Raw genomic sequence first — 22,210 nt, 5'->3', positions numbered from 1 at the left:
TGTGGGCTTTTGTGCCTTCTTCCTTTCTTCTCGAGTTCAGCTGGCCCTCAGGAGGGAGCCCCCCCCAGCCCTCAAATGCCCCCAGCCTAGGGAGACAGAGACCAGGTGTGCTTAGGGAAGAATCACAAACCGAACGTGCCACTTTAGCAAAGATGCCCACAGGCCTCTCGACTTGGGAGATTCCCACTCAACATCAGGAAGGACTTTCTGACGGGGAGAGCCGTCTGACAGTGGAACAGACTCCCACGAGAGCTTGGGGGGGCTCTCCTTTGTTGGAGGCTTTTAAGCAGAGGTTGGGTGTCAGAGAAGCTTTGGCCATGATCCCTGCCTTGCATGAGGGTCCGACTAGATGGCACCCGGGTGCCCCTTCCAACGATTCTGCGCTTCCCTGATCCTATCCAGCCGCCTCAGTAGAAACCAGCCCCAGCACTGCCAGCGCCCTGCAATTCCTTCTCTGCCTCCCTCCACTTGAGGCTTCCTAATCAAGCTGTGCATGTTAATTAGCATGTAACGAGCAGGTAGCGTGCCAGTTAGTCTGGGCAGGTGGGGGGGGGATGAGGAGGAAAGATGGCACTCCCCCCCCCCTCCCCGGCTGCCTCTTCTGGCTTTTTTCTTCCTGGAGGCAGTTTGACCCTCTCTCCCCTCCTTGTAATTCCTAAATTGGAGCAGGGTGCCTGTGGGCTCCCCTTGCCAGAGGTGCAGCCCCTTTGCAACCAGAACGTGTCTTGTTCCCCGCTCCCTCGTTAGCATTTGCATTTTAAATTGCCACTCACCGCTGCAGCTATATTTGTGCCGCCTGTGAATGGCAGCCGGTGCATGGAGTGGGGGGGGGCAATGCTAGCCTGGCTGGGCCAAAAAGGGGTGTCTCCCTCCTCCTCTGGGCCACGGCAGAAGGGAACAGGGTGTGCGGCAGCTTCTCCGTCAGGGGCTTTGGGTGGTGGCCCCCTCCCCGGAGTGGGAGCGTGGGGTGCTGGCGGCCCCCACCCAGCAGGAAGAGGAGAGGGTCTGGTGAGGTGCCTATGGGAGAAGCGGCAGAAGTCTATGGGGACTGATGAAAGAGAGGTCTTCTTCATGAAGCACGTGGTTAATCTGCGGAACTCCCTCCCACTGGAGGCCATCCAACTTGGATAGTTTAAGGGGGGGTTAGACAAACTCATCAGCATCTTAAAAAGCAGAGACATCACCTTGCCAACAAAGGTCCGTATAGTTCAAGCTATGGTTTTCCCAGTAGTGATGTATGGAAGTGAAAGCTGATCGCCAAAGAATGGATGCTTTTGAATTCTGGTGCTGGAGGAGACTCTTGAGAGTCCCATGGACTGCAAGAAGATCCAACCTCTCCATTCTGAAGGAAATCAGCCCTGAGTGCTCACTGGAAGGACAGATCCTGAAGCTGAGGCTCCAATACTTTGGCCACCTCATGAGAAGAGAAGACTGCCTGGAAAAGACCCTGATGCTGGGAAAGATGGAGGGCACAAGGAGAAGGGGACGACAGAGGATGAGATGGTTGGACAGTGTTCTCGAAGCTACCAGCATGAGGGAGGCAGTGGAAGACAGGAGGGCCTGGCGTGCTCTGGTCCAGGGGGTCACGAAGAGGCGGACACGACTAAACGACTCAACAACAACAACAGACAAACTCATGGGGTGGCTCCGAATCCCAGTTGCTGGACCCCCCAAGAGGCGAGAGGGCTCTTGGGCTCGGATCCTGCTTGTGGGTTTGGGTTGGATGCTGTGAGGAGAGGACGCTGGGCTCGATGGCCGTGGGCCTGATCCGGGAGCCTCTTCTCACGTTCTCAGGGTATGGATGCGGCCGACTGCGGCAGGACGTCCCCCTGGGGAACAGCAGAAGCAGCTTCCGTCAAGAGGGTCCAGGAGGGACCGGGGGCTGGACTGGGCTCAGATGTGCTCCAGGGGGTGCAGTTGCTCCCTCCCCAGCCAAGAGCTGCCAAGCGACTGTTTCCTGCATTTAGCAGGCATCTGAAAGGAAGATGCACAGGAGACGACTTGGAGGGCTTCAAAAGAGGATGGGATGGAGGAGAATGTCGTGAATTTCTACTCTTGGGGGGCCCTGTGAATCCCCAACTGCGGTTGTTGCCCAGAGCCGGAGGGGAAGCGGAGGCAGCGATGCTGCTGGAGGCTCAGGGTTGCCCTGGAGGAGGAATGGGGTGGCTGGGAGAAGGAGGGGCTGCTGGGGGGCGATGCTGCCTGCTGGGCTGGGCGACTCTGCCGTGCCCAGAGCTGGCTGAGCGGCCCCTGACGTCTTCCTTTGGCCTCCGTGGGGATTCCTGCTGGCCACGTGGGTCCTCCTTTCTCCCTGACAGACTCTCCTCCTCCTCATTTCCTGGGTGCTTGAGGTGAGAGTCTCTCCCTCCGTGCGCCCTCTTTGCAGCCCACACCCACCCCAAATAGAAGCAGCCGCAGCGTCTACCTGGCGGAGCTCCAGCCGGCAGGGATAGCAGGAGCAGTTTGGAGAGGGCAGGAAGGAGGCCGGGACTCGCGTGATGGATCCTGCCCAAGGAGCAGCAGGAGAAGAGCCAGAGGCTGGATCCGGCCGAAGGGATCCACCTGGTTCGGCGGTCGACCAGGTGTCTCTTCTGGGACACCTGCAAGTCCCCCCCCCCTTTGCAGGTCTCCCAGGTGGCCATGCGAGGAACCCACGTGGCTTCTGTGCTGCCATGCCTGAAGACGATTTTTGTCTGGACGGCCGTCGCTGGTAATTGGCCAATTGATGAATCACCCCAATCATTTCATCACAGAAAGTAATGTGTGGATTTGTGGTTTTTTTGTGCTATTAAACAGTCCTGGGAGCCTCTGGGGCTTCATTGATTGGGGGAGGCCAGCCAGAGGGATGGGGAGAATCTCTGCCTGGAGTTCCCCGAGGCCAGAGTGCCACTCTCTGCCCCTTCCTGCCCCATTGCTGGCCACAGGTGAGGCCCACCTTGCAAAGAAGCCTCAGGAGCTGCTGCAGCTGCCTAGAGGATCGTAGAAGGGCAGAGTTGGAAGGGACCCCAGAGGTCCTCTAGCAGGGATTGCAGCTTAAGCATCTCTGAGCGATGGCCATCATCATCATCATATAATATTTATACCCCGCCCATCTGGCTGGCTGAGCCACTCTGGGCGGCTTCCAACAAAATATTAAAATACCGTAATGCATCAAACATTAAAAGCTTCCCTAAACAGGGCTGCCTTCAGATGTCTTCTAAATGTCAGGTAGTTGTTTATCTCTTTGACATCCACAGGGCGGGCGCCACCACCGAGAAGGCCCTCTGCCTGGTTCCTTGCAACCTCACTTCTCGCAGGGAGGGATCCGCCAGAAGGCCCTCAGAGTTGGACCTCAGTGGCCGGGCTGGACGATGGAGGTGGAGATGCTCCTCTAAGAGCCTCCTTATCTCCTTTGTCCTTAGAAAGACTCTCCTCCCTGCTTCTGCTGGGAGATTTCCCTGTGTGCAGCCTCTGTGGGTCTGTTTGCATCTGGTTTTGCTTGCGCTGGTCCCAGTTTGGTGTGAGGAGACAGAGGCCTTGTCCTCCTCCTCCCAAAAGGGCTCCAGGAGATGCAGCAGCTCCTGGGCTAGCCAAGGGGCTTCACTGCTGCCCTGCCGTCGTTGCCGCATTCATCTGCGCTCTGAGAAGCTGATGTATCTCTGCGCACATATATCTTTCCTGGGTCTGTAACTTATCTGCGGAGCGACGGGGAAAGCCATTATTCAAGCCAGCCGGGCTCTCCGTGGAAGGAGGTTCGAGCCAGCCTTGCTGCTTGGCCCAGGCAGGGGATCGGGGCCCCTCCAGGCCCTGAAGTGCCAGCAGAGTACAATTGTAGAGTGGGAAGGGACCCCTAAGGGCCATCTAGTCTGACCCCCGCAATGCAGGAGCAAGGCATGGCTGCCGCTCCCTGGGCAGTCTGGCTTCCCCGTTTCAGCAGGTCCCTGCAGGCTGGATCTGTCCTGCCCCAGATGCTGCCCGAGGCGTGGCTGGTGTTGGGCTGAGTTCTCCTGCCCCCCAGCTGAGGGAGAGGCGACAGCAGGCATTCATGGGGCAGCTTGCCAGGCCTCCTCGCTCGCCATGCTCTGGTGTGGTGTTTTTCGGGCAGCGTCCAGAGGCGCTGGCCTGGCCGGCTTTAGGGTGGCCATGTGCTGCATTGATCCAAGAGAGGCAGCTGCCTGCGGAGCGTGTCCCTGTCCCTGGTCCTTTGGCGCTCCAGTCTTTGCACAACTGGAAGGTATTTGCCTGGCCTGATGGTTTTCCTTGGTTTCATTGTGAGCGGCCTTTGTTGTAGAAAAGCGGGGGGGGGGGGCAAGCAGACCCAGCGCAGTGCGACTGTCCATACACAGAGTGCCAGAGCCACACCTTCTGTGTCCTGGGCTGCGGTTGCAAGTGGGGCACGGGGCCTCTCTCCTCATCTGCCCACCCCCGGGGGGCTCTTCGGTTTGGCCGTGGGCATTTCGGAACAGCGGGTCTGTCCGGTTGCAAACACACAGGCATCAGTGCGCACCGGGCTTTGTGTGAGAGTGAACAGAGACTTATCTCCAAAGATGGGGCACAGTCGGGTTGCTGTGGGTGCCCAGGGCACCTTGGCACAAGTGGAGCTCTCCCTGCGTTGTGCCTGCCACTCTTGGCTGGGACCTCGCTTGTTTCCTGCTCCTGACAGAAGAGTCGCCCGGCTGCAAGGGCGGCAGCAGTGGGGCTGCTGAGATTTGGGGGGCAGTAGTAGAAGGAGCCTCGCAGTTGCCCCAGCTCTGTTGTACAAATACAGTGGTACTTCCAGTTGTGCTCAGGATCCGTTCCGGAGCTCCGGTCGGATCATGCGGAATTTGCAACCGGAGGTGCCTGTTCCGGGTTTGCTGCGTTCACGTCCTGAAGGATACGCAACCAGAGGTGTGCGTGTCCAGAGGTACCAATTTACAGTGGTACCTCGGTTTTTGAACGTAGTCTGTTTCTGAAGACCATTTGAGTTCCAAAATCAAAAACTCAATACGGAAGCCACATTTCATGTTTGACTTCTGAGGTGTGTTTGAAAACCGAAGCATTTACTTCCGGGTTCACGGCGTTCGAAAACTGAAACGTTCGTCAGCAGGGGCGTTCGAAAACCATGGCACCACTGTACATAATTTTATTCGCCTGCCACCTTTCCACGGTTCAAATCACGCTCAAGGCGGCTTGCAAAAATACATAGCTACAACATGACAAATGTGGCCATAAAGAATAGCTAAAGCATTTTAAAATACCAAACCAAACAATTTCTGTGTAAATCACAAGAAGATCTAAAATAAGGATACAAAAACCTGACAGCAACCCCCCTGTTCCAGACAACAACCCCCCCCCCAAGCCCAGGAGTCTGTTGAGCAGCTTCAGCTTTTGCAGCTGGAGTCAGTCCAGGCTCCGCCCTCCCAGGCCAGGTGGGAGAAAGGCCGTCCTGGACTCCCAGCCAAGATGCTCCCTGTTGTAGCTGTGGGGTGCCCCCAATTTCTCTCTCCCTGTGTGCATGCGAGAGAGAGAAGACGGAGACTCGAGGAGAGAAGTTTCTGTGGGGCAGAGGGCTGGGGGAGCTTCCCCCCTCCTTTCTGGCTGCGGCTCCATCCTGCTGCTCCGAAATAATGGCCTTGGTAATGAGAGGCTCTGGCTGTGCAGCCAGGTGAAGTCAGTCTCCGCAGGAGGAGGTGGCAGCAGCGCCCGCCCTGCCTTTCCTGGGCTCCCTCTGCCCACTCATCAACCTGCTTGCCGGCAATATTTATGCTGCTCTTTCGGCCGGCTGCCTCCTCAAGCGTGGGGACGGGGAAGTGGCTCCTTCGCTTGACCAGCGACGGGTGAGGAGGGGTCTAGGAGACTGAGCCAGATGTTTATGACAAACCTGGCGACCTTCCTCTGAGCAGGGATGCTCCCCGCACCCGTCCCTTGTGGGCCCAGATCCTTGGCGTGGGGGGGGGGGGAGAGGCCCACCAGGCTGCCTTGGCACCCCCACCCCGAACTCTCAGGTTTTGCCAGGTTGACCCAGTCCAGGCCTCCACCTGGGGAGATGCTGGCTGCTCTGTGACAGCTGCCCCAGGCAGAGGGGGCACAGAGACTGCAGGTGGCCCCAGCTCTATGCACAGGGGGGGGGGCTGGCGTCTTTTGTTTCCTCCTCTCTCTGCCAGCCCTGCTCCTTTCCAGGGCGTCTTGGAAGCCGCGCGCATCAGGCGCAGCAGGGCCTCGCGTTACCGTTGCTTTATTTCTCGCGCACCATATTCTGTTTATTGGTACATTACGGCTCCTCGTTAAAGCTAATTGGCAATTGTCAAAGTCGATGAGCCCCGGATGCTCTGAGCCACGTTGCCGCTTCACGTCATCTCGGAGGGCTGGCTGCTGCCGCCGCCCGGCCCCCTCTGCTGGCTCTTGTGGTGCTGGAGCGCAGCCCATGGGGGCCCTGTGGCCTGACCCTGCTCTGCCCCCCCCCCGCCCTGGTGTGGGGCTGCCAGGAACTGCTGCTGCTTCATTGTGGAAGCCCCTTCCCCACAATGGCTCAAGCCCAAGCTTGGAGGCAGGGTCTTGCCAGCTCCCCAGGCGTCACGTGGGGTGCCCCCGCCCTGGTACCCTGGCTTGGGACAGGGCTCTTGCCACCTGGCTCTGCTCCTTCCCAGACTCCCCTGCTGGCTGTGTCAGGTGCTGGGGGGGGGGGCTCCCCATCTCCAGAGTCCACTAGGGCCCCTGCAAGATCTGCCTGTTGTGTGGGGTCCTCCTGGGGGTGGGGGTAAGCGACGGAGAGAGAAAGAGAGAGAGAGAGAAAGAGAGAGTGAGTGAGAGAGAGAGAGAGGCAGCACATGCACAGTCCTCTCCCATGGTCTCCCACAGCCTGACTGGTCCCCAGCAGGAGGCAGAGCAGGAGGGGGGGGGTCTTGTATGGCCTGCCTGGGGGAGCCTCTGTCCCCATCCAGGCACACCACCCAGCCCTTGAGGTCAATTCTTGCATTTAGGTGCCTCGGGGGCCTTTATACCCAACTGGGCTGAGGGAGCGAAAGAGTTCCTGGGTGGAATCATTTTCTTCTTCTTCTTCTTCTTCTTCTTCTTCTTCTTCTTCTTCTTCTTCTTCTTCTTCTTCTTCTTCTTCTTCTTCTCCTCCTTCTCCTTCTCCTTCTCCTTCTCCTTCTCCTTCTCCTTCTCCTTCTCCTTCTCCTTCCCCTTCCCCTTCTCCTTGTGTGAACAATGGCTTCCATTTTCAAAATTTTGCAGGCTTCACCCAATAAAAGTGGCAGGTGTTTTTATGGGGACGTATACCGTAGATTCCAGCATATAAGACGACTTATTAACCCTGAAAAAGAGGTAAAAAAGTCGGGGGTCGTCTTGTACCCCGGGTATGGGCGGCGTGGCGCGGAGCAGAGCCCGCCCCCTTCTGCTGCTGTGGCAGCTCCGAAGTAGCGGCGGCGGCAGCGGTGGGCTCCGCTCTGTGCCGGGAGAGAGCTGCCTGGCGAGGAGCCTGCCAGGGTTTCTCCCGGCGCGGAGCTGCCCAGCGTATTAGGCGACTGGGCTTATAAGACGAACCCCCAAATTGCAGCTGTCAATTTGGGGGGTTGTCTAATATGCCCAGATGCCTAATACGCCGGAATCTGTGGTAATTTGTGTGCAGCTGGTTTGTGGGTGCTAATAAAACAGCGTCTGGTTCTTCCAGGCCTCTGTGCCCCTAAGTGGCCCTTGCGCAGCCCCCAGTGTCGCTGGCCAGCCTTCATCTCAGGGGGCCTCTGCCTCCTTCCCCTCCGGGTCAGCTGCCCCCTGCCTCTCCTGCTCTCGCCACCTGCCCCACACCTTGCCCTGACCCTTTGGGGAGGGACAGCTGGCAAACGTTACTGTCCATATTTATTTCCGCTTGGGGGTCCTCCTGAAGGCCGTTCATAAAGATGGGTTGTGCTTTTTTTTGCAACTGACCACCAACAGCGGCTCCAGCATCTGAAGGTTATGGCGCAGCAATGTATTTTCCACCCCCCCCCCATGGCTGTCATTGTTTGGCACCTGGCCTTTCTCTGAAGCAGGCACCCCCCACCACAAAAAAAAAAATTACTCTGAAAGGAAGTCGATGCAAAGCGTTTGACGGGGCTTCTCCGGAGTCAGGGGAAGGAAAGCTTGCTGGCTTGTCAGGCCGCGCACTCCTTTCTGTCCCGCCAGTCAGGGCATGGGCTGCATGTGAATTTCTGCCTAGGGGGTTGCTGGTGCCAGGGATCTGCCAGGCAGCAGTGCCAGGAGATGCTGGAGGGGGGGGGGAGAAAACGGCCTGGATCCCACGCTCTGGGCAGGCTCAGTACGCCAGTGGTTTGCTGGCAGACCTAAACTTCCCCCAGTTTTCCATGGAGATGCCCGGGGAAAGGGGTCCAGAGCCCCCTCCTCTCTTCCTACAAGAACCTTAGAAGAGAGCGTGAGAATCTTGCCTGTGGGATTCCCACGACGGGCACCTAGTCGGCCTCTGTGGCTAAAGGTCCTGAGGTCGGGGCACCAGGAAAGGTTGGCAGAGGGTCAACTGACCTAGTTTTGGGCAGAGGCTGTTTGGTTTCCCCAGTTTCTGGCACCACCATGCTTTGAGCTGGCCCAGAGAGAACTGGGCTTGGGGTGTGACCGCCCTGAGCCCCCCAGAATCAAAGGATTTGTAGGGAGCCCAAGAGGCATCTAGTCTCCCTGCAGTGTGGGAATCGCCGCTAAAGAATTTGCCCAGGAAAGGTGCCTGTGTGTTGTCCATCTGTAAGCAGGATGGTTGGGGGGGCAGGAGGAGCCGGGGCCCCACCAGGAATTTCCTCTAACCCCCTCCCCAAACAACTGGCCTCTTTCTGTGCAGAGTGCGCCCTTTGCCTGAGAAGCTGACGTCCCCCAAACCTCCTTCCCTCTGGCCAGCTGGACCTGCCCTTGCCTCTCCCTGCGCAGTTGCTCCCCTCCTGCCTGGGGGCTCCCCAGGGCGCGCCCCCCCCCGTATCGAATATGGCTGCGGATGCATTCGAGGCAAAGTCAGTTGGCCCTTGCCCATGGCTCTCCAAGGCAGCCCAGCGCTGGGAGGTGTGCCAGGATGGGACCATGAAGTCCCAGCATGCTTGTGTCCTCCTCTGGGGTGGACCCCCGCTTGGGGCATCCCCAGTGCTGTGGCCAGGACTTGCTCCCCCCTTGTGAGAGGGGGCTGGGATTCAGCCTGCCCCCTCCCTGCCCATAGATCTTGGGCCTTCCTGGTTACATAAGTCCCGCTGTCTTGCCTTTATTGTCGTATTCCTGGCAGCCAGGCTGGGAGGGTTTAGGAAAACTGATTTGTGGCGGAGTTATTTTGAGACCCCAGGGAGAGGAGCGGTGGCAGCCAAGTGCTGCAGTCTTTTAAACTGCATCTCTCATCTCGCTCCTGCTCAGATTAATACATTTGCTGATTCCTGGGCAGAGCAGGGAGGGAAAGGGAGCAGAGATGGAGAAGATGCCCCCCCCAACTCCTCTCAATTTGCAGTGCAACGCTGATGGGACGCATGTGGATTTTGATGGCTGCTGAGGGCCCCCCCCCCCCGTACGTCAGCCGGCATATTCCTGAGTTGGAGATCATGTTCAGTTCATGCTTTTATATCAAATCTTTTGCTCTGGCATCTCTCCCCCCCACCCCCCGATCTTAAACCAAAGAGCATTTTTGCAATTTTAGCAGACATCTGAGCTGGAGGGGGGCGGCCGTGGAGCCATTTCCCCGATTGCAGTGCAGGCTGTTTTGCACAGCCCCGCAGGCGGCAGAAGATGCTTGTGGAAGCCTCTTGTGGAGACTCCCTCCCCCCCCCCGCCCACCCCCGGCCAGACTGCCCAGGGCCCAGGAGGCACGAGGGGGATGGAGAAATGCTGCGCCTTTTAATTTTATTTCCCCCTCCGGAAGGACTTGCTTGCAGCAGCTTCTGGAGATACTTTTTCTTTCCCTTCCTTCCTTCTGCAGGCTCTCCATTGTGAGAACCACTTAAGAGCAGAACAATTTCACCCTTGCTGCAGGAGGGAGCGCAGGAAGTTAACGTGGGTCTTAGCTGAACGGTCTCCCCCTTTTGTGTGCTGCGCCGCTCTGGGGTTTTTGCAATTTCTGGGTAAATAAGCCAAAGGTGCCTCGAGTGGCCAAACAACGGGAGCTCTGCTCTGGGTTTTGATGAGGCTCGGAGGACTTTTCCCACTTGCAGATTTTGCAAGTTCTGGGCTTTGCAGGGCACCAGACCCCCCCCCCCTCGAGGTTTCCCAGGCAGCCTCATGCCCTTCGCGTCCTGGAGAACTCCCTCTCTCCGCATGGCGCAGTCATATGCTGGCCTTGGAAATGGTCTGCGAGGCATTTCCTCGTTGCTCAGATTTCTGCAGGGAACAGAATTGCTCATCTCTGTCCATCTCCCACCCGTCTGCTGGCTGGCGTGTTCCTTGCCACCTGCAGGCCGAGTGTGGTGTCCGGCTGGTTGCCCGCCTCGGCTCAGGCCCCTCTTATGGCAGGCTGTGGGGCAACCTGAGAGAGTCTTCCCTTCCAGGCTAACCTCCGGCCTTCGCCTTCTCACCGGGCAGCCCAGTCAGATGGGCGGGATATCAAAAAAATAGGTTATTATTATTATTCTAAATCGCCTGCCCGTTTAATTGGGTCGTCTCTGCCTTCTGGCCTTAGGAGGGAGAAGACTATGTCTCCACCCCCTTTCTCCATGCCTGTATCGTTTCTCCCACCTTATATTTTATTTTCTAAATACTGCCCGGCACCCCAAATCATGACACCCTTCCATCACAAGGGAGTTCCTCCAGCCCCTCGGTGGTTTCGATGGCTCTTTCCTGAGCCTTTTTCGCTCTGCGGAATCCTTTGTGCTCTGCAGCCACCGGAATCTGGCTGGGGATTCCAATGTGGCTGCTTCCTAGGTCTGTATAAAAGGCCTGAAAAGGCTGGCAGGCAGCTTTATTTTCAATTCCGTGCCCCCCCTCTAATCTCCGCCACGGAATTTACCTTTCCCCCCACTGTTGCGGCATGCTGAGTTGATTCTTCCATTGAGTTATCTGCCAGCAGCCAAGCCTCTCTCCCTGCCCCCCCCTTGCGTCTGATATGCTCCCCACATCTCTCTCCGCATTTAGCGAAGGGCTTTCTGCTCCCTCTTTGGGCTGAGAGGCTCCCAGAATTAGCATATAAACACCTAGGCGTTGTGTCCCTCCCCAAGCGCCTCCTCCTCCTCCTCTGCGGCCCCTTCATCTCTTTTAAATTGCTGTCATGTTCTCCAAGCCTCCAGCTTTCAAATCTTCCCAATCCCCCCTTTATCTGGAGCCGTTTGCAGCAGCAGCATCCTTTAGGAATGGAGTTGTCACAAGTCCCACGCTCCCCAGAAGTCTCTTGAAGAACGGCCCGGCATCCCTTGCCATCTCGAGCACTCCATGGCGCGTCTTCAAGTGGCACCAGCCCTTGTGCAGGGGCTCAGCTGCCCCCCAGTGCCTCGCCATGGAGCCCTCCTCCTGGACACCCCTGGCCCTTCCAGGCTCCGGAGCTCTCCCTGGCCAGCAGGCCCTGCGCAAGGAGCAGGTGTCGTGGCGGAGAAGGTGCTCCGGTATTCGGCCCCTGTCAGCACTTTGTGCAAGTATGTTTCCAGGCGCGCTGGCATGCACCACCTTCGCCGACCCGCCTGCTGTCCTCTCTAGGCGGCTTGGGGGCAGAGGGAAGTTTTCCCCCCTCTCTCGTGACGCTGGAACTCATCAACGTCCGATGAAATGGAAGGTGAAGATTTAGGAGAGAAACAAGAAAGTCCTCCTTCACGTAGCGCAGAGGCAAACAGTGGAACTTGCTTCCTCAGGAGGAGACAGGAAGCGCCGCACACCTGGGTGGCTTTAAAAGAGGACCAGTGGCTCTGCAATGCTCCTGAATGCCAGTGGCTGGAATTATTATTATTATTATTATTATTATTATTATTATTATTATTATTATTATTATTATTATCATCATCATCATCATCATCATCATCATTATCATTATTATCATTATTTGTACCCAGCACATCCGGCTGGGTTTCCCCAGCCACTCCGGGCGGCTTCCAGCAAAATATTAAAATACAGTAATAATATTAAAATACAATAATTCACAGGAGGGGAGAGCTGCTCTTGGGCCCCAATCCTGCTTGCTGGTTTTCCACAGGCAACTGTGAGAACCGGAGGCTGGACCCAGATGGACTGCCTGCTTTGGCCTGATCCAGGAGGCTGTTCCGATGTCCTGCCCACAGCCTTTGCACGTGGCAGGCGAGTCGCCGTGTCGCCCCCATTGCAAGCCCATCTTTCTGTGTCCCCAGTGGGCAAATGTCCTGTTTCCTGGAGCCTGAGATGCAGGAGAAGAAGCGGTTCCTCACCTGAGGAATGGCTGTTCTCTTTGAAAGACTGGCTCCACCTCTCTCTTGCCCAGGGAGCCTCTTCCCGTGTGCCTTGAGGTCTCGCCTGCCTCTCTCCTCTGAATCAGCCACCTTGGCCATAAGGGAACTTGTTCCCTGATAGCTGTGATTTCTGCATTGCGGGGAGTTGGAGTAGATGAGCCTTTGGAGCCCTTCCAGCTCTAGAATCCTGTCATTTTGTCCTCCACTCTGGGCTGTCTGGGCTTTTTGGGGAGGGGGCAGGCAGTCAGCGAGGCCAGGCCACTTGTTCTAGCTCTGTGCTCCTACGGCTGTGCTTGGTTTGCTTTGAAGCTGCTCCCCAGGACTTTTCTGCCCGCCCCCCCCCCCGCAGCCTCTGCCATGCTCTTCCTTGCTGGGTCCTGGCAGGGGTCAGGCAGGGCTCCCCTCCCCGCCAGCGGCGTCCTTCCCCTGCCCCAGCCCTCGCTTGTCAGTATGCTGGGGAACATCGCATGTGAAAGGCAGCCTGCGCCAGCTTTCCCCGGGGTCATTAATATGTGGCAACGCTGGGTGCAGCGATTTTGCTGCACAAAGCACTTTTCCCTCTGATTTATTCACCTATTTCTTTCCAATGCTTTTCTCTCCCTCGATCCAGTCCAAGAAAACTCCTGTGCTATATTTATCTCTCTCAGGAGCAGCAAAGCAGCCTCTCTCTCTCTCTCTCTCTCTCTCTCTCTCTCTGGCAGGAGCAAGGCCTGCGGCTGTCTGGACCGGGGGCTTTGTGATGGGTGCTGGGGAGAGAGCACCCAGCTCCCTCTGAGCCCTGCGCCAGGCCAGGCCCAGCTCCCAGTTTGCCAGGTGGTGCTTTGGGAGAGAGGGGCTGCTGAGGAGCCAAGGGTGCTGAGCCGCCTTGTCTGAGCCAGGAGTGGGGAGCAGGGAGGTCTGCCAGGCGGTTGGTGCCCAGGGCTGGGCTGGCTTCAGCAGGTGCCGCAGCCGTCCCTGGCACAGGGCCTGCGAGGCCAGCAGAGTCTGCAAGGCCAGGTTGGCGAAGAAAGCCCTTTGTCAGTCAGCGTACAGCTGAACTGCGGAACTCCCTGCCACAGGGAGCAATTCCTGGAGGAGGAGGCTGGTGGATGCTACCGGCCACGAGGACTAGGCTCTGCCTCTGTGGTCAGAGGAAGGGGAGTCTGTAGGAGGAGGGGAGAAGAGGGCTCTAGGGCTCAGCTCGTGGGTTTCCCCCAAGGGGCACCTGCAAAATACTCGCTCGCACAAAGGTGCATCCCTGCGCCTGCCCCTGGGGTGTGTGGCTGCCCCGTCCTGCCATGGCAGCGCTTCCCTTCTCTTTCAGGAGCCCTCCCTCTCGGGGCTCCTTGCCTTGCTGTCCTCGAGAGGCCAGGCGGCTTTTGCCGTGCCCCTGGAGAGCGCCTCTCCACCCTCCTTGCTCTGCTGCCCCCCTGGGAGGTTCTCCGGCTGGCGGCAGTGGCGTCGCCCAGCTGTTCCCTGGCTTTGCCCGACGTGCGTCTCTGACAGGAGCCTGCTTCTAAATCCTTTTGTCACCTGTGCGGAGAGATTCTTAACCTTGCCACTTCCGCCGCTGTCATTCTTCTGGACATGCGGCAGAGGGAGAAAACAGAGCCCCGTCTTCTGAGCATGGAGTGAGGTTTGGGCTGATGGCCGCCTGGGCTGGCAGGAGCCGGCCTGGATCTGGGGGTCCCCTGCACTACGGACCCGCAGGAGAATTCTGCATTAAATCCTCTGCACTGGTTCCTTTCCAGGCACTTCCATTGGTGCTGAAAGCCCTAGACGACTCCTACTCCACATACCTGAATGGCCGCCTCCTTCCCTGAGGGCCCTCTTGGGGGTCCCTCCCCCCTCAGAGGCTCAGGGGTTTGTGTGGTGGCCCAGGGGGAAGGAGCCTTCTCTATGGCAGCCCCAGAAGTGTGGGGCTCCTTCCCCACAGAGGTGCAGCTGGTGCCTTCATTGCACAGCTTCCGGAGGATGCAAAAGGCCCGTCTCTTTGCCCCCGACTTCCTTTGCAGTTGGAGGCGCACATTCTCAGGACCCATCTCCTTTTACGGCTGGGAGTTATTTTAAAGCCTTCTTAATATTGTGTTTTGATGCTCCGTTCCGGCCTTGGACCTTGGGGCGGCAAACCAACAAACAAGACAGACAGCCTAAGCAGGGAAACACGGGCACCTCTTAGCAAACTCCTGGGTCCCCCTTTTTGCAAGGAGGAGTGCAGAGCCACTGGGTGTGAGTGGAAGGAGAGAGCGTGCCCCCAAGGCAGGGGTCTCCTGTGGGTCTCCCCCACTGGCCAGGCAGGGCAGTTTGGCTGCCCCAGGTGTGTGGGGCCAGGCAGGAGTATGTTACTTGCTGGTGATGGGGCCCCTGGCCATGGCTGGAGCCTGGGGCCCTTTCTTCCGCCCTCCATCTTTCCGGGTGGCCTGTGTTGAACCTGCGGGCCTGGAAGAGGCAAGGTGGATGGTTTGGCCAGGGGGACAAGTCGTTCCTCCCAGTTGCTAGGAATCTGGCTGGGACCCGGCGTTGGCGAAGCTGAAACGACAGAGGCCGCCTGCTTGGGCTCCCTCTTGGGGTTCTGCCTCCTTCCCTGCAAATCTTGATGGATCGGCACTTGACCTGCCTCTGCGCCTCTAATCATGTAGCAGAAACAATCCCTGCCTCTCAGGCTGCGCCCGGCCAGCACTTGGCAGAGGCAGCTATTACAGGTAATAAGCTGGCATTGCTTCGGCCTCTGCTCCTTCGCCTTCTCCATCTCATGAGCCCTCCTGCCAGGTGGGGAGCCTGATGCAAAAGCAGACCGCTTTCACATAAAAAGCCAGATTGGAGGTTTCTAAGCAGAGGTCTTAAAAAGCAGAGACACCACCTTGCCAACAAAGGTCTGTATAGTCAAAGCTCTGGTTTTCCCAGTAGTGATGTATGGAAGTGAGAGCTGGACCATCAAGAAGGCTGATCGCCGAAGAATTGATGATTTTGAATTCTGGTGCTGGAGGAGACTCTTGAGAGTCCCATGGACTGCAAGAAGATCAAACCTATCCATTCTGAAGGAAATCAGCCCTGAGTGCTCACTGGAAGGACAGATCCTGAAGCTGAGGCTCCAAGACTTTGGCCACCTCATGAGAAGAGAAGACTCCCTGGAAAAGACCCTGATGTTGGGAAAGATGGAGGGCAGAAGGAGAAGGGGACGACAGAGGATGAGATGGTGGGACAGTGTTCTTGAAGCGACCAGCATGAGGGAGGCAGTGGAAGACAGGAGTGCCTGGCGTGCTCTGGTCCAGGGCGTCACGAAGAGTCGGACACGACTAAACGACTAAACAACAACAGCAAGCAGAGGTCGGGTGGCCATCTGTCAGAGAAGCATTAGCGGCAGTTCTTGCCTCGTAGGGAGTGGGCTAAATGGCTCTTAGGGGTCCCTTCCAACTCTACGATTCTGTTGCTGCCCGCAGCCTGTGGAGAAGCGCAGGCACCACCTTGTGCCTTGGGGGATCCCTCCGGGAAACGTGGTTTGTGCTGATTGGAAGGGGGAGGTTTGGAGCCCCAAGACTTTGCTGACCCACAGGTGTTGGGTCGTCCCCAAAGGAACCCCCTGAGCTCCAAGGGATCTAGCAAAGCAGGCGAGTCTTGCCTTCTGGGACAGGAATCCTCGAACTGCAGGGTTGGGAGGGGCCCTGCAACCGCTGCCAGAAGCTCCGTTTTGAAAGTTTGTCGATTGGGTGCCTCCAAGCCATGATGTGAAAATAATAATAATAATAATAATAATAATAATAATAATAATAATAATAATAATAATAATAATAATAATAATAATAATATATTATTTATACCCTGCACATCTGGCTGGGTTTCCCCAGCCACTCTGGGCGGCTTCCAACAGAACACTAAAATACAACAACCTATTAAACATTGAAAGGCGGATGTGGAGGAGAGGGAGGGGGCTTCCTTCTCTGCTCCCGGTCAGGTTCTCTTCTGCCGGGGACTCTGTGCCACCCCTGCCTGAATTTAGGCTCTGGGGGTATTTCAGGGCCACCCCCTCCTCACCCCCCTCCTGCTTATTCCCACCCTCGGCCCTTTGCGCCCGCAGAGTCTCTGGGGCCACATCTTCCTCCTGCCTCGAACCGCCCCACCTCGCTCCCCCCGGGAGGAAGCCAAACTCCCCAGCGGGGACGTTTTGCGCATCAAGTGGTTGATGCTCTTGACAGATGCCGCCGCAGCTGCTATAAAGCTCCTTTATGGACCCCCGTCCTCCTTGTTCTCTGTGGCAGCGGCGCATCCGCCTCACTAAACCTTTATTTCAGGTTATGTCCCAGCGGTTGCTTTCCCGGCTTTATTGCTCCTTAAATTATTCCAGGAAAAAATGGCTTCCCGTCCGGAAGCCTCGGCTCGGCAGCCAGCTTCAGCCTCGGCTGATCATCATGCGCGGGGCTGAGCCTGCGGAGCTGCAGGCAAAATGCATCTCTCGCTGCCTTGGAGGGAATCGCAGGGCTATTTTGAGCGGCCTCGCAGGGGAAGGCTGGCCGGGCGCCTTTGCCTTGCGCCAAGGAGCCACCCAAAGTGGCTCGCGTTGGCTCCCTTCCAGCCTTCCTCCTCCTGGCAAGGCACCGGAGCGTGGAAGTGGATTGGGACTGTGCTTCCGCCGCTGTGGGGCAGGAGCTTGCCCCCTGGCAGGAGGGCGGCTGCTCTTGTGAGGATGGGGGTGGAGGGGGCAGCCCCTGACAGGCTGGCACTGGAGACTTGTCTCACCTGAAGCCTTGCATCCTTGTCTTGCAACTTTCCACCCCTCCCCACTGGCCCCACTTCCGGCAATTGTGAGGGTTCCCAGTAGCCCCTGCCACCTCTGCCTCCCCTGGCAAACTCTGTCCTGGAGAGCACTGATAAGGGCATGTTTGAACTAAGATAAGCAGTGCCAGCACCTTTTGGCAGTGGGAGGATGGATGGCGGCTAACAGATTGAGGTTCAATCCTGACAAGACAGAAGTACTGTTTTGGGGGGGGGCAGGGGGCAGGAGTGGGGGGGTATTCCCTGGTTCTGAATGGGGCAACTGTGCCCCTGAAGGACCAGTTTGCAGCCTGGGGGTCATTTTGGACTCACAGCTGTCTATGGAGGCACAGGTCAATTCTGTGTCTTTGGCAGTTGTCTGCCAGCGCCATTTGGTATGCAGGATGAGACCCTATCTGCCTGCGGACAGTCTCGCCAGAGTGGTGCACACTCTGGTTATCTCCCGCTTGGACTACTGCAATGCGCTCTACGTGGGGCTACCTTTGAAGGTGACCCGGAAACTACAACTAATCCAGAATGCGGCAGCTAGACTGGGGACTGGGAGCGGCTGCCGAGACCACATAACACCGGTCTTGAAAGACCTACATTGGCTCCCAGTATGTTTCCAAGCACAATTCAAAGTGTTGATGCTGAACTTGAAAGGCCTAAATGGCCTCAAAGACCCAGTAGACCTGAAGGAGCGTCTCCACCCCCATCGTTCAGCTCAGGGCCTTCTGGCGGTTCCCTCCCTGCAAGAAGTGAGGTTACAGGGAACCAGGCAGAGGGCCTTCTCAGTGGCGGCGCCCGCCCTCTGGAATGCCCTCCCATCAGATGCCAAGGAAATAAACCACTATCTGACTTTTAGAAGACATCTGAAGGCAGCCCTGTTCAGGGAAGTTTTTAATGTTTGATGTTCATTGTGTTTTTAATAGAGTGGCTGGGGAAACCCAGCCAGATGGTCAGGGTAGACATAATAAATTACTCTTACAATCTGCACCCACAGAAAGGCCCTTGGGTGCTGGCCTTTCCAACTGCTCTGTCTCCTGGGGTGCCTGCCGGCTGGCCCAGATCCTCCCCAGGAGCCTCTGGCACTCGGAGTCCTTCCCCCTCTGGCTCAGGGATGGGTGCGGTGGAAGCAAGGTCTGTCCAGGACTCCTTGCAGAGGAGAGCCTTCTGCCCTGGGAGGATGAGGAGGGCAGTCCTTGAGGGGGCGGCTGCAAGGGGACCCCAGGCCTGGCCAGGAGGCCTCCAAGACTCTATCTTGGGCCTGGCCAGGCGGTCCTGGCAAGCCTCCCCTCCAAGGCAGGTCCTGTTGGGGGTCTTCTCCTTTTGTGGGGAGCTCCTTTTCTGGCTCTCGATGATGATGATAATAATTTTTTAAAAAAATATTTATTCCCCGGCCAGAGCCGGGCTCAGGGTTGCTAACACCAGTAAAATTACAGTAAAAACATAATGGGGGGGGAACCAATTTAAAATACAGGTTAAAATGAGGTTTAAAATGCAGCCTCATTTGAAAAGTAGCCCATAGATCAAACCATAAGGGGAGGGAAACATAAGGGTCAGACGGAGTCCAAACCGAAGGCCAGGCAGAACAGCTCTGTCTTGCAGGAAAGATGTCGAAGTCCCGCAGGGCCCTAGTCTCTTGTGGCAGAGCGTTCCACCAAGTCGGGGCCAGTACTGGAAAGTCCCTGGCCCTAGTTGAGACCAATCTAACCACCTTGTGACTTGGGACCTCCAAAGTGTTGTCATTCGTGGACCTTAAAGTCCTCCGCGGGGCAGACCAGGTTGGGTGATGCTGAGGAAACATCCTTGTTCCAAAGGTCTTGTTGGAGGGAACCCAATGAGTCATCTGTTCCACCCAAGTTGTGGTGAATCCTTGACGGGCGGCCATCCATCCTAGCATGGAAGGAACTTGATGAAGTCAGGAAGGAAAAGGAAGCTCACTGGAAATCTCTCTATCCCTGCCCCTCTGCTTCCTTCCTCAGGTATCGAATGTCCCCGAGGTGCACGGAACCTGCCCGGCCTGGTCCAGGAGGGGGAGCCCTTCAGCGAGGAGGCCACTCTCTTCACAAAGGAGCTGGTGCTGCAGCGAGAGGTAGGGGGCCAGGGCTGCAGGGGGGGGGGCGTTGTCTTCCGGTCGTCTCCTTCCTCCGGTCTTTCTGTGGAGCAGCAGCCGGCCTGGCCAGAGGCTATGGCTCCCCAGGCTGGGAGGAGTCTGGCTGGTCCCTGGCAAAGAACTCTTGCCCTCCTTCTGGGCCAGGATCTGTGCAGGCGGGCAAGGCTGCCAGGTGGGATGGCGCGGAGAGTTGTTGTCTTTTCTGGCCCGGGCTTGGCAAACAGCGAGTTGCGGCTGCGGGGGCTGGGCTCAGCTTAAGGGTGTGGCTCCGCGGGGGTCCAGCTGGCTTCGTGGGCAGAGGGACTGGGGCTTACGGGGCCACGAACTCGGGTGCCGGAGGAGGCGGCACAGGAGCAGCCCCACGACTTGGCCCAGCTGGGTTTTGTTGGGCCTTGGGCTTCCTTTGGGGAGGGAGGAGGAAGTCTCCTTCCATTTGAGCCCGTGAGGCTGCCTCTGGGTCACTTTGGAGGGGGGCTGGTGCTCCCAGGCACCCCAAAGCCTCCTCCCTTCCCAGGACTTGGCAAAATGTGGTTTTGTGTGTGGTTCTTTGGCACCAGAATATTATTGTCTTTTGTGGTGTGAGCCGCCTTCATCTGCATGTGTGGAAATGAGCATTTGAGGTTGCCAGAGGCCCCCTCCCCAAATAGGCCAAGGTGTTGTTTCAGGATGGGGGGCTTGGACTCAGAGCAGGTGGCCTCTTCCAGGCAGGGGGAAGCCGAGGAATTGAGCCTGGGATGAGAGTGGGTGGATATGCTTGTGGGTGTCCTTGGGCAGAGGAAGACCAGGGTCCCTCCCTCCCTCCCTGATGCCTGCCCCTTCTGCCCCCCACCCCACCAAACACCATAGCCACATGCCACCCTCCCCAACAAAATGCCCGCCTTGGTTTCATGACCCTGGAACGTTCTTCTCCCGGCTTCAAGCAGGAGAATACTTATGGATCGTTTTTTGCGTTGTTGACCTTCGTTGGCCCTCTTAACGGTTAGCCTGAAATTGGCTTTGGATCAGGGCTAGTTGCTCAGGAACCGCTGGGGCGCCTTGTCAAAACTCTGTGCCACCCAAAGCTGCCAGCCTCGGACAGGCTGACCTTTCTCAGCCGTCAGTCACTCCGACGGCTTTGCCTTGCCAGCGAAAAGGTCTCTCCCAGGGCCTTTCTGCGCTTGCCTCGCTCTGCTTGTGCCAGGGCCTGGGTGCTTTGGACTGGCACAGCCCCAGAGGGTGGTTCTGCTCCACCAGGGGTTGGGCTGGGCTGCCACTGCCCCCCCCTACACCAGGCGGGGGCTCCCAGCAGGCGGGTTCAAGCCCCGGTCCCTGTCTTTTAGCAGTTGCTCCACTGGACGGACCTTCAGAGATGGTTGTGACAGTGGCTGAAGGACTCGGTTCTCAAGGTGTGCACGACAAGTCGTCTGTACATGCTTAGAGGCACTCTTCTTTGCTTTGCAACCCTCTCCCATCATGCCAGGGCTTCAGATGCCACTCGTGATGACAGAGGCTTCTCCCTGGTTAGGGCACCTGAGCGTGCTTTTAAAAAATGAGTGAAGCAAGTCTGTAACCGCCTCTCAGATTTTGGGAAGACTCCAGACGTCTCCTGCGCCTTCTTGTTGTAATGGGAAGGGGCTGGCAGTGTTGAGGGCAGGCGACTTGGGGAAAGTTCTTCTCAAGTGGAGGGTCTAGGTAAATAAATCCCACCCCTGTGTTGGGGGTGTGAGTGAGTTGGGGTCTCGATCTGCCAGTTGAGACGCAGGCCCACTGCAGAAATGCGTTTCCTTTCGCCCCCTCCCCAGCCACTTTCCCGCTTCTTGGGTCGCTGCTAATCTCTTCCCGCAAAGCGTCCTTACCTTGGCAAGGACACGGCGGCTTCTGAGCCGGCGTGGCACAAATCTTGTGCACTTTGCTTGTCGGAAGGACGCAGCGCACTTTGCAGGCTGCCTCTTCTGCTGGCCCAGCAAAGTGGAATCCATGAGGAGGAAGGCCCGGCCATAGTTGGCCAATAGTCAGCCCCTATGGGATGGCCTGTGGGTGAGGAAAGGCAGCAACAGGAACCTTCTCGCGTGTGGGCACAGAGGAGGCGCAAGCGGCGCTCAACATCCTTTCAGCCCGTTGGCCATTTGTGTCCCATGTTTGGCGAGAAGACAGAAGCACCATGGGGGGGGTCCTGGGCAGGCTGTGGGTGGTGCCTGCGCCTGCTTGAGGGGTCGGCGGGTGTTGCTCTCCGTCTCCAGGTGTTCACAAGGCCCCCCCTGGAGGGGGTGTCAGCTTGTGGGGAGGCTGATGTAGCAAATAACCTTCGGAAGGGGAGGCGGCTGCCTGATTGAAAAGGGCTCTGATTACGGCGCGTTCACAGCAGCACCGTTTCCAGGCTCCGGCGAAGATTGCGCTGCCCTCCTCTAAACGGCACTTGCTGGGAATCGCAAGTGAGGAGATTGCTGCTGCTGCTTCACTCAGGTCCGTCTCCATGGGCTTCTTCTTGGAGCATCCGGTGGGGCGAAAGCAGGATGCGGAGCTCAGTGCCCCTGCCCTGTTTGCCCTGATCCAGCAGCTGCCCCCACATTCCCCCTTGGTCTTGGCCCAGAAGTTCCCGGCCGATAGCCCCCAAGAAAGCCCTCCTTCGGCTGCCAGAGCCGCTTGCTGACTAATCTGCCAGTGTGGAGATTTGGAGATGCGAGTGACTCGCCCTCCTGCCTGCCAATATTCCTCCTCTGGTGTAAGACCTGCCCCTCTCTTTTCTCCCTGCCCGGCTGCCGGGTTGTGTTCAGGCTGCACGATCGCTGCCGTCTCCCTGACCCACTGCCTGAGCGCCTGGTCATGTGCAAGCAGGGACGGGGGGGGGGGTTGCGCAGAGGCACCCAGTCTCCTCTCCCTACCCGCCCACCCCCAGTTCAGACCCCCTGCTTGTAAGGAGCATGACCGGCATGTGAAGAGCCGCCAACGAGGGTTGCCGTACTTCCGTGACTGAAACGGGCGCATGCCTCACGCCAGGCGCCTTTGGTGTCATTGTGCTGTGATTCATAATTGCAATGTTGGAGCCAAGATGCCCTCTGCAGCCACCTTG

At 57.6% G+C, this 22,210-nt stretch overlaps 1 protein-coding gene across 1 annotated transcript in view; it reads left to right on the top strand.

Moving 5' to 3' along the window:
• Window positions 1-22,210, top strand: part of SND1 (staphylococcal nuclease and tudor domain containing 1) — a 229,299-nt gene that overhangs the window by 146,353 nt on the left and 60,736 nt on the right. Inside the window, exon 16 of the mRNA XM_081209915.1 lies at window positions 19,031-19,140. Coding sequence (XP_081066041.1) covers window positions 19,031-19,140 — 110 coding nt within the window. The remainder of the gene's footprint in view (window positions 1-19,030; window positions 19,141-22,210) is intronic.

The sequence above is a fragment of the Podarcis bocagei genome, assembly GCF_964188305.1.
Source record: "Podarcis bocagei genome assembly, chromosome: 10".
Taxonomy (NCBI): Eukaryota; Metazoa; Chordata; class Lepidosauria; order Squamata; family Lacertidae; genus Podarcis; species Podarcis bocagei.
This window is presented reverse-complemented; position numbering and strand designations above follow the sequence as displayed.